Source organism: Mytilus californianus, unplaced genomic scaffold (assembly GCF_021869535.1).
Source record: "Mytilus californianus isolate M0D057914Y unplaced genomic scaffold, xbMytCali1.0.p SCAF_14, whole genome shotgun sequence".
Lineage (NCBI taxonomy): Eukaryota > Metazoa > Mollusca > Bivalvia > Mytilida > Mytilidae > Mytilus > Mytilus californianus.
The window spans coordinates 37,521,822-37,539,701 of NW_026262626.1; the positions used below are offsets into that span (position 1 = coordinate 37,521,822).

General features: G+C 31.3%; 1 protein-coding gene across 1 annotated transcript; it reads left to right on the forward strand.

Moving 5' to 3' along the window:
• Positions 1-3,902: 3,902 nt before the first annotated feature.
• Positions 3,903-14,024, forward strand: LOC127724492 (uncharacterized). The gene is made up of 4 exons (XM_052231480.1): positions 3,903-4,304; positions 6,832-6,894; positions 8,870-8,931; positions 9,174-14,024. Exons 1-4 carry the CDS (start codon positions 4,004-4,006, stop codon positions 9,231-9,233), a joined length of 486 nt encoding a protein of 161 aa, XP_052087440.1. The 5' UTR covers positions 3,903-4,003; the 3' UTR covers positions 9,234-14,024.
• The last annotated feature ends 3,856 nt before the right edge of the window (positions 14,025-17,880 follow it).

Consider the following 17,880-nt stretch of genomic DNA (forward strand, 5'->3'; position numbering starts at 1 on the left):
AGACACGGCTTCCTCCGCCTCATTTTTAGACTTATACCTCGAATTTCACATACACAGTCATCTCAGTACCAGAATCTATGACAAACGAGACGATATTAATTTTAAAATTATCAATTTTCCCCACCTTAGTACCAATATACCAACTTCACCTGCTTACGGGATATACATTTCCCAACTTATTTGGTATGCAAGAGCTTGCAGCTCCTACTCAGACTTTGTAAAACGTCACCAGTGTCTGAGCAGAAAATTTATGAACCAGGGGTATTTCAAAGAACGTCTCGTCCTTTTTCTTAAAAAGTTCATCGGAAGGTACCAAGACCTTGTTGATAAATATTCCGTATCAACTTCACAAATAATACATTATGGCCTTGAAGTATAGATTCTGCGTACTGACGCTGTTTATCATCTTAATAACGTGTTAACGTGTTCTTTTATTTGTCTTTATTAATATTACTTTTACTGTTTGGTCTGTTTTGGTGATATACATTTGACGTGGCTCTGTACTTATGCATCCCGTCATTGTGTTGTTTGTATTATTTTTCATTTTTACTTGTGTGCTTTGTCCGTGTGACTTTTTATGTTTCTTTGATACATATGACGTGTCTCTGTACTTTAAACATCCCGCCATTGTGTTATTGTTCTATTATAATTTTTGCATACTTTGAACGACAAAATTATTTTTTATCTCTACCTGTGTGACGTTTACATTCTGACGTCAAACACGCTATTCTACGCCAGAGTTAATGTTAAAATTACGATTCGGTCCCAGAGATTAAAATCCCTCGATCCTTTATGGGTTGATTTGGCATACATAAATAAAATACAAAAATAAGTAAGCAATGAACGAGGTTGTTAAATGTAATATATGCTTTTTTGTTCTTCTTTGTTGAATATTTGTTCGTTTTTGTTGTGATTAAGATTGTGACACGGTGTTGACTGCTGTAGCCCTATTTTACATTTTTACCTATTATGTCTGTTTGTTTTATTCACGCATTGTGTCAATATAATGGAATTTGATGCGACTGTCATACAAGTGAGATGTTTAGCGCTATAAAACCAGGTTCAATCCACCATTTTCTACATAAGAAAATGCCTGTACCAAGTCAGGAATATGACAGTTGTTCTCCATTCGTTTAATATGTTTGAGCTTTTGTTTTTTATATTTGATAAGGGACCTTCCGTTTTGAATTTTCCTTGCGGTTCGGTATTTTTGTTATTTTACTTTTTTTGTAACATTTTCTGCAGAGACGCTTTTCATTTTTAGTTTGCAGGAAAAAGTTTTGTTTAGGTCAAGTTACAGTAAATGGGCTATGTCGCAGAATTTGGTAAAACTTTACATACTACTTTGGCTCGTTAAACTATAACTGAAAATCGAAAACATAATCTATTTTTTTTCCTGTAATATTTCTGATTGAATTCTTTCAAAATATGTGCACATTTGTATAGAATGCATATAAAATCGGCGAAAAATGTTTTTAAATGTTTCTTTCATCAGATCTCCAATTTCAAATCTATAGATTTTTCTTCAAAAATTATATGTTATTGGTATATAAATTTCCGTTTTAATGATATAAAATAATATTTGGGTCACATACTTCGTTTTCATTATATTCTTTATTCAAAGTATGTTAAAAATACCACAAAACGTCGAAATGAGCGTAACGTCATCGCGTTGTAAGCTGTAATTTTACTTCGATCTTTTTTACGTTTTTCACTACCCATAAAGTAACAGATTTAGGTAAATACACCAAAAACAAAATCGGTGACATCATGTTTATTTAATTTCATTTTGAAAAGGAAATTTGTGTATCAACAACATATAATTTTAAAAATAAAAATCTATGGATTTGAAATTGGAGATTTGACAATTTTATCATTTTATCACCGACTTCGTTTTTGGTATATTTACCAATCTGTATCCTAGTTGGTAGTGAAAAAGTAAAAACTGGAAATTTTGCGGCATACAATTCGATGACGTTACGCTTATTTCGCCGTTTTGTTGTGTTTTTCACATATAAAACCACTTTGAATAATGTATAACTAGTGCAACTTACCAGTTAACTTTTCAGTCACTCTTGTTTCCAGAGCTAAAGCCAAAGATATAACAAGACAGGAATACAGTCTTAAATAGCTTTATCACATACGATCGCGACTTAATATTGAATGCGAACTCCTGATATGTTTACCCTCCCCGGTACACCTGAGATATCCCACCGGTCTTCTGTGAGGTTTGGGTTGCTCAGGGGAGAAAACAAGTAAAAAAGAGCAGCCGAAACCCGTTAAAGGAGACCTTGGCCCGAAGCAATTTTCAATCTTCTGGAATTATGCATCACTTTGAATATGGAACATATCAGTTTTCCTGAATGACATACTATTTAGCTGGTATGACATAATAGTTTATTGATTTGGCATATCAGAAACTGGAAGCAGATTAGAGATTAAGCATTATGTAAGGTAAAAGATAATTCGTGTTACAATTTTTACAATCACATATGTTTGCAAAGCCTTTTTGGGGTCATAAAGGGTCTTCCAATTTATAATATATTATCCGCCTGATTCTTTTTTTTTTAATTCTTTTTTTAGGCAAATATTTTTTTAAACGTCATACTAAATCGCTTAATGACAATGAAACTATAAGACAAATTGAGCAATGGTTATCATTTACATGCACCTGATTTTCAATAAAAATATAATGTAAATGATAAGTATGAATAAATGGATTTTGGATATAGGCCATTGAGAGATCAAACCTTTCGATAAGCAAGATATTATTTAAAAGATTATTAATTATAATGTACTTTGCAATTGGGTGGGCAAATGCATTTAATTTGTTATTTTGTAACATAACTAGTATATCAACAGTCATAGATCCACGAACTTGGTTTATAAATGCACTAGCAGTAATAATTTGGTGGCAAAATTTAAATATTTCGTTTTGGCATATGAACTTGAAAATATTAAGTGGAGGGCTTTTCTTTTATTAATTATTCAATCATTATGCCATTTACAATGCTTTTTAACTTCGTCATTTATTTGACCTTTAAATCTTTTGATTCGAGCGTCACTTGTGAGTCTTTTGTAGACGAAACGCGCATCTGGTTTACAAAACTACAAGCCTGGTATCGTTGATGAGTTTTTTTTACATTATCTATGTGCTTTTTCTAGAAACAAAACTAGCAACGCACAATAGCTAGAATTGATCGCCTGCTATAACTATGGCTGATTGGTTTCATTGGCAATTATACCACATCTATGTGTTTCATACTGCAATTCAAAATAGCAATAAAGTATACAAACATTGAAACTTGAGATTGTATTGCCATCACCTTGAAGTTATTTACTGAAGAATTGAGGATGCTGTATTGTGCACCTAGTTTTTAGTGCATAAATGTAAATAAAATCAAATGTTACACAACAATCTATCTTATTTCTGAGTAATATGTTTGGTATGATGAACTACTCAAGATACAGAAGAACCTGGGTTTGCATTATCCAGTTATACGTGTGGTTCGTGTTGCTAAGTCTAGTTTCAGTGCATTATTTTAGGGACTATTCTTGTTCTTATGAACTTTTTTTGTCACGGTGATGTATTTTCTTTTAATTATTAGTTAACTAGCCCGATCATTGAGATAAATTATCATTTTTGATATTTTGTGCAGAACACAAACAAGAGTATATACATTTTAAGTCACTTTGGATATAAACATTGTAATAATTACAAAATCACAACTTTTCAGATTTTATATACTAGTTTACAAAGAAATGATAACTACGTCAACTAAATGTCGTTCAAATTTTCGTGACTTCTACACTTCTACCTGTTACATTGTTATTTTTATTACACCTTCAGATTTAAATCTCCAACATATTTCTTAAAATAGAATTTAGAAAGAAAAGAGGAAGTCATGTTTATTGGATAATACATTTGTAAAATCCCCTTCTCAATGGCTTACCTTAGATATGTTTCCTACAAGATTCAAAATGATTATGAAACTGATTTGACATGGAGGGTAAGAACGAAAGTGATGTTGATTTGACTATCCAAGCATTGGATGATATAGAAAAATTGGGTGTAGAATATAGAAAACAATTGCGTATGGTTAATACCCGTATACGGAATTTGCAAGAAGACAAACTTATAGAGGCAACATTAAATGAACAGAAAACTGATATTATCTCAGGGAAACTAGAGAAAATTGCAGCTGGTAACAATGAAGTGACGATTCTATTAGCAAAATTTCAAAACAACACGAAAATATGGAAAGAACTTGCAAATCTACCTATGAAACGTGAGGAAAAGGGAAGTAAGTGCAATTTGAAAAATTAGAGCTATTTGTGGAATATCGAGTAAGATTCCTAATTAATTATTATATTCATATTAGTTAGATATAAAATAAAATAAATGTTAATAAAGAGATGCGAAAGATACTTTCAAACTCATAAGTCGAAAAAAACCTGACAACGCCATGGCTAAAAAAGAAAAAAAGACCCAACAGACAAACAATAGTACACAAAACACAACATTGAAAACTAAAGACTGAGCAACACGAACCCCACCAAATACTGGGGGTGATCTCAGGTGCTCCGGAAGGGTAAGCAGATCCTGCTCCTCATGTGGCACCCGTCGTGTTGATCATGTTAGTACAAACCCGGTAATAAGTCTAAATCGTAGGTCACATTCTGGAAAATGGGAGGGGATTGTAGTTACGACATAACGGACATATCCGCTATCATCTGTTAAACGGATATTCCATAACGGTCAACCAACTCGTGCCAAATAATGCATGTTACATAATGATGGCATCCGTAAAACTTTCGAAAAGACTATTTTAAATCCTTACTTAAACAAGCATTCTGAGAGTATTGCATGGCACTACATAGTCCCTTACCGGTTAAAAATTCATAGTACTGGAACAAAACTTGATCTATAAGTTGTGATGGTGTAAACTATATAACAGATATCAAGTCAATATATTCAGGCATGACGAAAATAAGTGTGTAAAACTGATTATTTAAATGAACTTTCTAAGTCCAAGGACCACAACTCTGCACAAAATCATCAGACCGGAACAACATTCGAACTTGATCTGTAACTTGTCATGATAAAACTATATACCACTTATCAAATCAATATCTTCAAGCATGACAAAACAATAGTGAGAAAAACTTATTATTTAAGTGAACTTTCTAAGTCCAAGGACCATAACTCTGCACAAAATCATCAGACCAGTACAAAATTCGAACTTGATCGGTAACTATAACTACATACCAATTATCAAATCAATTTCTTCAAGCATGACAAAAACAAAGTGCGGAAAACTGATTTGCCGGACTGACGGATGGACAGACAGACAGACAGACAGACAGACAGACAGACAGACAGACAGACAGACAGACGGACAGAGTGCAAACCTGAAGTCCGCTTCGACTTCGTCGGTAGGGGACTAATAACGTCTTTGTAAGCAGGAATCTCTGTCAATGATATCATAACGGGAAATGCAAACCAGGGAATATCTTTTCAACGGGGAGATCTATTATCCATATGCATGTTTTCCTGGAATGTTGCTTCATAGGTAATAAAAGCTCGCAATTGGTTAATTTGAAATCAACTCTTTCGTCATGAATAATGGTCAAGGACGAAACATCAATAACCGAATCTAAGAAGCAGTAGGTAATGAAAGGAAAGACAATTTAAAACATCACGTTCAAGTTGTTTTCTATGATCATTTTCTTTATATAGGATAAATCAGTTTTTACCTTAATTTCACGTTCTTCCATGAAAGTACAGACCCTGCAATCCCTCTACTTATCTTCCGAGATATACAGACCAGAATACAACAGACAGTAATAAACAGTTAGGATAGTGATTTCGCATTTTGGACTCGGTGGATTTGTCATATATAAAAGTTATTGTGCAATACAATTGATTTTCAGAAAGCAGAAGAATAAGACAGTTGTCAAAATTGGTGTATGTGAACATAAAGATTGTAGTTTTTTCATGTTTTATTGACTATTTTCTGTTTGAAAATCTTCTTCGAAACTGTACCATGTCAGGATATGATAGTTGTTTTCTGCTCGTTCTTTTGGTTGATAAAGTATAGCGTTTGATTTTGTCGGTTTGTTTGGACTTCCCCTTTTTGAATTTACCTTGGAGTTCGGTATTTTTGTTAATACTGTTTTTATAGTCATTCAGGTCAAGTAATTATTTCAATGATTACAAACTCACAGGGATTCAAATTTTAGTTTGGAAAACATTTTTGGATAACAGCTTCGCCCCGCTTATTTAATATTTGATGTCACATAAATAAAGATTGTTGCCATGGATACTTCGAAAAGAAATAATTCTTACTATTTAAGATATTGTAAATCCAAATCTATGAAAGATATTGATCACATACATATGCATATAAAATTATAAGACACAAACAGTAAGCTTAATATGTTTATTTACAGGACAAAAAAAATCCTTCGAAAAGGCATTCCAACTCATTCGTCCCTTCCTTCTATTGTTGAGTCGGACATTTGATTAGAACATCAGAGCATCAGAAAAATACTAGTAATATGAAAGATAATATAACAATGAAACAACTACTCAACAGACGAATATGTATTGACATTGAAATCTTTTTGCTTGATCAGTACAAAGCTCGACATTAATAGTTACCTGAAAGTCAGGCAACATGAACATGTGAAACAATTCGATTTTTTAACGCGATCATTCAATACTATATTTAACTCAATGTGATTTCATTCTTTTTTACTTTTTTATTTATTTTAGTATTTACATCTTTTCTTAGTACTGTTTATTTTTGGTTTGTTTCTTATTAACAGGGCAAACAAATCAAGAAACAGACAGTGGATTTGGCAGTGCAACGTCAAAGGTTCTCAACAGTAGTAAGTGAAAATCGGATAAAAAAACTAAACCAACAAACGCTGAAGTTAACTTTAATTTTTATCCCATGAATCAGCTGATATTGAAAACTTGAAAGGAATTGCTATTATTAGACTGTATTTGTAAATTTATGGGGATTTTCGAAGGTTTTTTTAAACGATATAAATAGGTTTTCATAAGAAGGAAGAAATCTTTAAGATTCTTCCTGAATGGTGATGTCATTTGTATCGTGGATTATGTTGAAATTTTTTTAAAGAAGAAAATAAAATATAATAATGAAAGTTGACCGGAGCTTAGATTTCAGTCCTGGTGTGTACGAACGCATGCAAACTGACAGACCGGAATAATAAAAATAATGACGATATTAAAAAATGACAAGATGCACCTACAAGGTTGCTGATAGGTTGATGGGTGCTTAATGTCCAGAAGAAACTTGTAAATTCATATCTTTATATATTTATCATACCCGGAAGCATTATTCTGACTATGAATCAACATGTCTTTGGTCTTTCCGTATGAGAAAGTTATGACATTTCTGCTGCACGAAAAGAAAGTCATGACATTTCTGCTGCACGAAAAGAAAGTTATGACATTTCTGCTGCACAAAAGACGAGTTTGCTGCCACGAGATCTGATCATCATCCAGCAGATTTGAGTTTAAGTTATAATATTCTATCTGTTAACGATTTTCTCTTTCGTTTTAAGGGCCACACAGGTTCACAGTAAAAAAAAATAAACGTAATAAGATACATCGTTTCCGCCGATCCGTTCCCCATTTCACTTAATGAAATAGGATATTTGAGTTAGCTTTAAAAAAATTAATTATCATTTCTGAGGCTTTTTTCCCATTTTGTCGATTTTACTTATTTCTATCTGAATTACAAAACTCTATCCATGTAAAAAAACAACTGTAAAACAGAGATATAGATTTCATAAATTAATCAAAACTTCAATTTTATAGAAATAAGAAGATTTAGTATGGGTGCCAATGAGACAACTCTCCATCCAAGTCACAATGTGTAAAAAGTAAACAATTATTGGTCAAAGTACGGCCTTCAACACGGAGCCTTGGCTCACACCGAACAGCAACATAAAAAGGGCCCCAAAATGACTAGCGTAAAACAATCCAAACAGGAAAGCCAACGGTCTTATTTATATAAAAAAACGAGAAACGAGAAAAACTTAAGAACCAAATCAACGAACGACAACCACTGAACAACAGGTCTGACTTAGGACAGGTGCAAACAAATGCAGCGGGTTTAAACGTTTTAACAGATGCCTACACCATTTTATTACAAATATAGAGATTTGTTATGGGAGTAAAATTACACATAAAGGAAGGTATCAAAGTTGGTATTTCCCAGCCATCGTTTTATCATCTATATCAAACTACAAAGTTAATGAATTGTATTCTAATCTTTTCTTTTTCTTAATTTTGGGTAAAAGATTTGTAAAGCTTATGTTCACATTGTTGTGTTCGATAATTGCGTCTGGTATTTTTGGGATTTAAAAAAAAATTCTCAAATTCAAAGTTTGAAACAAGATTATAATTCTTACATGTAATTTTTTACGACTTTGATCGAATAAAAAAAATTGAGTATCATTCCAAATGAAAAACAAAATCGCTCATTCTCCGAGAATGGAGTTAAAAAAACTGTTATTCTTTGCATTTAGATTTCTATCTCGAGTGGAAAAATGTCATAAACAAGAGAATCTTATGGTCAACAGATATATAACATCAACAATATGAAAATAACACTTTATAAATATTATGCGTCTGAAGCGTTTTTCTTTATTTTCCTTCATCCATTTTCTTGTCCTGAACATTATTTATGTACTAGCGTTAATTTTACATCAAATGGAATTTAAGCTTTATATATAAAAAAGAAGATGTGGTATGATTGCCGATGAGACAACTCTCCACAAGAGACCAACTGACACAGAAATTATAATGGAATATGTATTATGTTCGTTTTAGATATCTTGAGTGGAATACAAGATACAAACCCACCAGGAAATGAACACCAGTATTGTTCAGAGGCAAGTTAAAATAATTTTTTAGTATAAGTGCTAAATGTACAAGTGATATGAATAATGTGAATTATTTCCTTACCGAGGTATGCAATTTGATGAAATAGTGTGTGGTATAGATTAATTCATTTTTATAAAAAAAATTTGTTTATCAATATTCATTTCCGAAAATATATCACTTAGTTATAATTTTTCCATAATTTGTAACAATGCATGCTATTTTTTCACGTATTACGTATACTCCTTTACAGGTGGATGGCGAAGGTGATGATAATACAGAAAATGACAAAGATTCTGACACTGAATGTTGAGAGCAAACGTCTGATGCATAGGATATGGTATTGCACTATACAAACATGCAATCATTGTATTGTATATTGTGGATTCATTATTTTTGTGGGATACCAATTTTCTGCAGAATTAGTGGGTAGGGACAAACCCCGAATTTTAATGTTAAATAAAGTACAAATTTCCCATAGACTTGTATGCAGACGTTGTCTAAACCACGTAATCTCCTATTCACTAACATACAAGTTTTCCTCAATCCACGAAAATTGGTACCCACGAAAGTAGATGAATCCACAGTACATGTTTGTAAGAAATTAAAATTGTTAAGAAACTTAAGCAACTTGTGATGTAAAAAAAATACCCGAACCATACTGAGACATATATTCGAAGGTAAGGGTATTCTTTATATATAGATTATAACATGGCATTTTTCATATCAGACCCCTTATCAGCCCTAGGTCATGATATCAGCCCGAGAGCCGACAGGCTCGAGGGATGATTTTGACCATGGGCTGATAAGGGATCTGATATGAAAAATGACATGTTATGTTCTTTTTATCATATACTTCAGCAGAAGCCATACAGACATGAAAACTTTTTTAAAACTTTATAAAATTCAGTTATTGTATTATTTGTTTTGCGTTTTTTAATAATATATTTTCCTGTGTCCTAATATTCATTCTGTTATTCTACTTAGCTATGTTTTTCACTTAAATGTACCACTGAGGTTTATTTTCCGGAATTTGCAGAATGACGTCGAAATGCTTTGCGATTACGTTAAAGAAAGGCATGCGATGATAACCGGAAGCAGTTGATATAAACCGGAAACAGTTGATTTTCACCGGAAGCAGTTGATAACAAAAGTCATATCACACGGCGAAGACAATTCTTCAAATTTATTGAATAAATATATGTATAAATTAGTTTTATCAAGAGGTACAATTATACCATTATTTTCTACAAGTATATGATAAATTATGAGATATCTTTATATAGAGTTTATGAAATATCTCATGTAATTCACAATAGACAAATATTTCATATAATGTATACGATATTTTATAAACGAAAATCGAACTTATATTGATAAAATAAAAAAAGAGATATCTTTTATTTTTATTGTATCTTACAAATTTTATCGGATAGCTTGTGAAAAATAGATCATATCTCATATATGATAAATTGAGTATTCTATATATGTAAATACGTCGCAAAAGCTCACATCTATCACATAGTATTCTTCATGGCTTAGCTTTGGAAAGTATCTTAGGAAAAACACATGTCCTAAGACTATTTTAGGACATGTCTTAGTTCTAAAAGTATTCTAAGTTAGTATACACCCAAAGTTTATCATTGAGTAAGGACATCAAAATGCATAACTTAAGATGGTCATATGATAACTAGAAATCAATATTTAGTTAAAACAGTTAATTTGCTATCCCTTTAGTCGTTCCATGCTTTATAGATATAGGTGCAAAAAAGAATATTGTTACATAAGGTTTAATTATAAATAAAATATTGTATGTCAATATGGTTATTTTCTACTTAATTTGTATTACTCCTTTTTATGAAAGGGTATATTTGAGGGTTTTTTTTTTTCATTTAAAGAATGTTATGATTGTTTTTATTTGAATGGTTGGTATTTATATTTGTATGTGTGCTTGGATGTAAGAACAACACTTTGTATAGAAACTTGGACTAATGCATATATTTGTTCTGTATGCCATACATAACATTCACTCATATACTTTTTCAAAATAATGTGATACAGGTGCAATTGTTATCTTAGCGAATATGCAGTCATCAAATATCAATTATTATAAGACTGTCGCAAAAATGTTTTTGTCTGAATGTTGGCCATTATTCCCGGTTTTGTTTTCTGTACATTCAAATTTTTATGATATGTTTTTTATCTGACTTTTGACATTTCTTCGTTCACCTGCTAAGCATTGTAGAAAATGTTGCTTGCCATCTATGTATATTATTTTTTACCTGAAACGGATACGATTTTATTGGCATATCCAGTGCTTTAGATAATTCCGGCCAGTAAAGTTTTCATGTGATCTTCATAAGGACATTTATTATATTCAATGTAGATATTACAATGTAAAAGATGCACTCATGTTGTAAAGCTCACTATACATGACTTTATATATGTAGATATTGAGTGTTTTGAGTGAGGAGAAATAATTTAAAAATCAGTTGTGTATAAGATATTTTTTATTTGATCATTATCACTATCATTTGATCAATCAACATGCACCAAAATAATGTTTCGTTTATGTTCAATGTAAAACAGATTGATTTTCATTTATCTATGTTTTTTAAATGTACACATTTCCAATTTTTTTGTTTACTCTTAATTTTGTTTTGAGCATCATTTTTAGAAATGCTCTTCTTCAAATGTACATTTGCTGCATCAAATGAATTTCGGTATTTTTTAATTGTACAAAAGGGATTTCATTTTTGATTTAATCCAACATGCTGTCATGTTTAGAATGTCGATGAATTATTCATCAAGCGACTAACCAGCAATACAGTTTTTTTTAAATATCAACAGCATTTATTATCTTTTAAAATTATAATAGAAATGAATGTGCATTCATTTAATGCGTTCGTCTAAATATTCTCTAATGTCTTCTACTATATAATTGATGCTCACTTTTATCTTAAAGGAGCATGAGCTGTCAAATTCGTGTTCATCGGTTTGACGCAAATTCTCATATTTGATTTATAACATACTAAAACGTACGTATATTTCCAAATTATAAAATGTCTAAAATAGTCAATTTATAATGCATGGGCTAGATAATATGTATCAGCATTTCGTGTGTATTTTAGTCTAGACGCCATCAAATTAACTATCGAGATGACCTCCGAAGACTGCCGACGGTCATATAATCCGATAAAAACATAAATATAGATATAAATAGATAGATAGCGAACTCGTGCAATTGGATTTTTTTAGGTCTGTTAGATTTCATTTTATAGGTTAAAAATATATGTTAATCATCGTTTTTACCTGTATAAGAATGAGTTTTTGTGGTCGAATCAGTCAATCAAATGGTTTACTCTTGTTTCACTTTCAATGTTGACATTCTTTTCCTTTTAATAACTGAACACGCCTAATTCATACGTAACCCCTCTCTAAATGAAGGTCACATGAATACGGATTCAATGAGGTCGAATTATTCACTTGCAAAAAAAAAGAAAAGTCGGACTCACCGTTCACGAACATCCCCTTACATTTTTTACTTTAGCCCTTGACGACAGATTTTAGTTGTGGATCATTTTTATGCATAACTTTTAAAATAATATCATATGTGTGTGAGTGTTATCTAGGGTAATTAGTCTTCAACCTCTGAAAATTTTTAGTCTGCCCTTCCATGAAATATTTAATTAGAATTTTTTTACTGATTTTTAACGTACAAAAATTCCCCCCTGACAACCAGAAAATAGTGAAGTTGAGAAAAGGCCTAAAAGTACATTGAAAGGTGCTTAATAGCTAGATACGATTCTTATACGACAGTTGTGTTTTATACAAATACAACTGTCATGTAAAGATCGTAATAACACTATGTGCATTAATTCGTCGTTTTTCAACAGATAAATTGACAGCTCGTCATCCATACAATGGTTTCCATTTTCGCGATTGAAAAAAATAGGTGGTGTAATGGGGAGATAATTTTGACAAAGTAGAATCCTGACCTGACTGTTTAGAACTCGTTGAACTGATATAAGTATAAAAAATATGGCATATGCAGCATTTATATTTCTAAAGTTGTATAAATGTATACAGTGTAAGTAACCAGCGACAAAACTACATTTTATTCAATAGACTATTTTCATATTACCGACTTTTGACTCCGGATTTTATTATTTTTCGACAGGTTACCTATTCTGTGGTAAGACATTCTAGTACTCGGTCAAGTAAGAGCAACCAGAAGAAGTAAAATCAAACATATAATCGGTGCAATTTTGGGGGAAAGTTTTCTGTTTTCCGATGATTTTGTCGTGTAAAAAAATATAAAACAGTAAATTTCTCCCCTAATTTGTAAAGAGTGTAAGCTTGATTTTACTTCATTAAATTGCTCTTACTTAACCTGTCGAAAAAAGATAAACTCCGGAGTCAAAAGTCGGTAATATGAAAACAGTCTATAAAAAATGTGTTTTCTTAAAATTCCGTCCACAGTTATTCCTGTGATCTGTCTTTAATGCTGTTTTTACTGTATATACCGAAACTAATTGATTTCTATTGACGAAACGAATCATTAAACGGGTATATTTATAGCAATAACATATCATTTATAAACACAATTCTGTGGACAAATTCAAAAGGACTAGAATGCATTTTCAAGCCGTTTCTAACGTGCATCATAGATATAAAAGGCTACTATATTTATGCATACATTGAACATGTATACATTTATATACTCTATTTTTGAATTTATTTATGTATCGCTGTAAATATAAATGATACACATAACATTTTAGGCATATAGATGCGTTTCAAGGATCAAGTTCTGCATAATAATATGAAATACTGCCCAATTCAATCTATTTAAAATATAGATCTCTGATTTCGGTATGCTTCTAGGAGCACACGAGACATTAATTTTAATCAGATTGCGTCCAATTACGTATGTGTTGTCCTAATCTCTCCAATGAAGTACATAGTATCTTAATCCGTGTTCTTCCTACCATTTTATAAGGTTTCTATATTAGTTTTTACTATTATTATTGTTGTTGTTAATGTTGTAGATACTACAATGGCTTTGTAACGAAACTAATAAAATTGTGCAATGATTTAAAAAGTATTTTAGCTTTTTGATTTATTTGTCTATTTATTTCAATTTGAAAATAATGGAAAAAATTAATACAATACTAAGTTTTAACAACCAATTTAATGATCCTTTGTTATTGAAAAAAAACATCCCCCACAAAAGCCTGAGAAGAAGAATGGTTGGTGTATTATTGAACCTACCTAAAACTACACCAACAACTTCTTGACATAGTTTCGATCATAATTTACATCAAACAGTAGACAAGTTAACATGCAAAGACCGAATCTAAGAAAAAAATGACATCTTCACCACCAATTGGTAAGGCAGACCATGATATAGTATATCTTGAAATTGACATATGGTTGAAAATGGTAAAGGCACTAACTCGTAAAATTATTTAATAAAACCAAATTGGAAAACATAAAATCTTATTGAAGTATAAACAGCAATACAAGAAAAATACAAAAACAGTAGTGTAGATAAATTATTGGAAAACTCTTTATAAACTAGATATATTAAAATCTTTTAGAAAAAAGTTTCAGACAACATCATTACCTACAAACTAAAGGAACTCACTTATACTTTTTTAATACAAAGTCTCTTGAAACTGCGTGGAGTAACACCTAAGGATTGGAAACATGCAAATGTAGCACCAGAAAATCAAGGTCTTGTGAAACACAACTTCTATATTTTATTCAAGAAATGACAAAGGGAAACAATAGTAACAATCAAACTGACTTAATCATAATGGACTTTGCTAAAGCTATTTAGACTCAGCGGCAAGATAGAAGTCAGATCTGTTCATGGCATTTCCCTAAAATAAACTACTAGTATTTCACAGATGTTCATTTTGTGAAAGATAGAACATTCAAGAATAATTTGAAAGACTTTAATATCTTAATGATGGACTATTCGGAAAATGATTGCATTTCCGTCTACTTTTTTCATAGAATTATGTTTGGATATGCATGATAAAATATGTCTAACAGTAATAATATCGCTTAGAATGTGTACATATAAGTATAATGTTTTTTTATAAATAGCATGTGAAAGTTTTGTGAGAAAAAAAGTACTTGACAATGTATTTGGTGTCGATTTGATCGATAGATATACATTTTGAACTTTATGGTGTTGTTTTTTTTAATTATTAATCTAACGATTGTTTATTTCATACAAAATATCGAGAGAATATTCGCTTCAGTATTGTTATGATAACAGTATTCCACTTAATAGTCGGTTATACAGAGCAAACTATTATGAACGATAACACCAGCAGAACCCTTGGTTCTTATTATATAGAAATACAATTAAAGCAACACATTGATTCGATTCACTGCCTCAACTAATATAACCAAAAAAAGTCTAGTATCGTTCACCAAATCCGTCTTTACAAATGACAACACTGTTGCTCAAGAAAACGCAAAGTTTTTTCTTTTAATTACTTAACTTCAATATTTAGTATTAATCAACATCCAAAAATGATTATTCAATTAAAAACAAACTCTAACATAAACTTTCGCATTAAAAAAAAATACTTAAATTCGAAACTTTTACTACTAACCTTACTTGACTACTATAAAATCGTTAGACTTAAAAATATATAATTAAGAAACAGTTACTTGAAAAAAAATCTTTGAAAACTGTTATCACGACAATACTGAAGCAAATAATCTCTCGATATTTTGTATGAAATAAACAATTAAAAGAGTAACAATAAAACAATCTGTAAAGTTCAAAATGTATATTATATTGATCCAATCGACACCAGCCATTACGTTGTCAAAAACATTTTTCTTACAAAACTTAAACTTTCTATCTATTAAAATATTAGACGTAAAGTTTTGCAAATTAACTAGTGTCTCTTTTCCAGTTTTATCTGGTGTACTTGTCATTTTGCTTAGTTCCTTCTGTTACCTATTCTAACATCGGACTCGGCCTTTTAAAACTGAATTTTACTGTGCATATTGCTGTGTGTTTGTTTATTCTACATTGGCTAGAGGTATAGGAAAAGGGTTGAGATCTCACAAAACATGTTTAACCCCGCCGCATGTTTGCGCCTCTCCCAAGTCAGGGTTAGTCTTGTATGTTTTTTTTTTAAATTTTGGTTCATCTATATGTTTCAGAGTTTAGTGTGACGTCCATTTTCTCTTAACTAGTACACATTTTTGTTTAGGGGCCAGCTGAAGCCCACCTTCCGGGTGCGGGATTTTCTCGCTGTGTTGAAGACCCATTGGTGTCCTTGGGCTGTTTTCGGCTCTTTGGTCGGGTTGTTGTCTCTTTTACACATTCCCCGTTTCTATTCTCAGTTTTAGTGGATCACTGGCGTTTACTATTCAAATGACATTTCGTGGCTGCATAACCATGGTGATTGACACATTACCAGCGTGAAAACAAATTTCGTATTTAACCATATTTCTCGAGTTTCAACTGTTTCGAACCGTTTCAATAACATTTTGCATAATTTCGAGCTTCTCCGTAAATCATAAATTCACCAAAAAAACAAGGTATTTGTCTTTAATTGTTACTGAAAAGAGGTTATGCAAAACGGAGGTTTTGTTGCAAAAATCAAAGAAAAGGCAACAAGTTTAAGTTTCAGATAAATTTATTTAAGAAAGATGTAATTAAAGAAAAGGGTTCCAGAACAATCATCATTTCCAAAAAGGATTATAAACTGCAAGAAGATGTCACGAGTGGCTAAAAATATATAAAGGACAATTACCAACACTGTTTACAGTTTATAAATTCGATGTGACTTTTTAATATAATTATGTAGAAACTCATCAAAGATACCAGGCGCTTATAATTTTTTACGCCAGATGTAGATAAGCTGATGGTCTATGATGTTGGTTTTTTTTAATGAAACCATGGTTTGAGGAAACTGATGAATTATTCAAAGAGATCAATAAGTTTAATAATATGTATAACACTTTTCCCACATATCAAAAGTTGATAGAACAAGGATAAATCTTTTTTTTTCGGATTTGTCAATGTGTATAATGGAACTATTCACTCACACATGATTGAAAAAAATCATCAAGGATACCAGATTAATAATTAAGTACGCCCAAGTCACCCCCATTTTTCACAAAGCTCGTACAGAGACGCTTTAATCAAAATCGTTGGAAGGCCACACCAAATACGAGTTCCCTATTATTTCAGTGATTTTGTCAAATACCCATGCAAAATCCCTAAAAACTTTAGTGGTTATGCAGAACTCCTGAAATTCCAGGGATTTTACAAAATCACTTATAATACAAATTCACTGGACAGATATATTTTTCAAAAGATAAAACTTTGACTGAAGTGGACTATATTTTGCAATACTAACGACTTCTTTATAAAGATTGATTGATTTTTGGTTGCTTAACGTCCAGCTGCAAACATTTCATTCATGTTCAGGACAACCTTTATAAAGTCACAGACAGCTGAAATATATTTTTATTTCGTTGATTTCGTTTTTGTAATGTGCTTTGACCCATATGGGATTACTGCAAAACAAATTTACTCCTTTTGAGGAATATAAAATATCTTTATAACACAAAAATACAATTTTCATTCTTTTAATTCAAAATTGATAAAAAATAACAATTTTAGGGTCAAAATCATGATTTTAGCCTGCATTTAAAACTACATTTTTATTTTTATTACAAAACATTTATTTCTATAGGATTGGTATCTAAATTTGTTTGTGTGTTAGGATGTGACTTCAACACAAAAAAAGGCGAGCTATTTGGTGTTCTTCTTTTTTTTTCTCGTCTGGATTTCCCAGCACAATGTCTCAAATGGTCTTCCAATAAATGTGATACATGTACCAGTGCAAATTTGATCTTACCCAATATACAGTCGTTGCCTAGGATCAATTAAAATATTCAACAAGCGAGTTCAA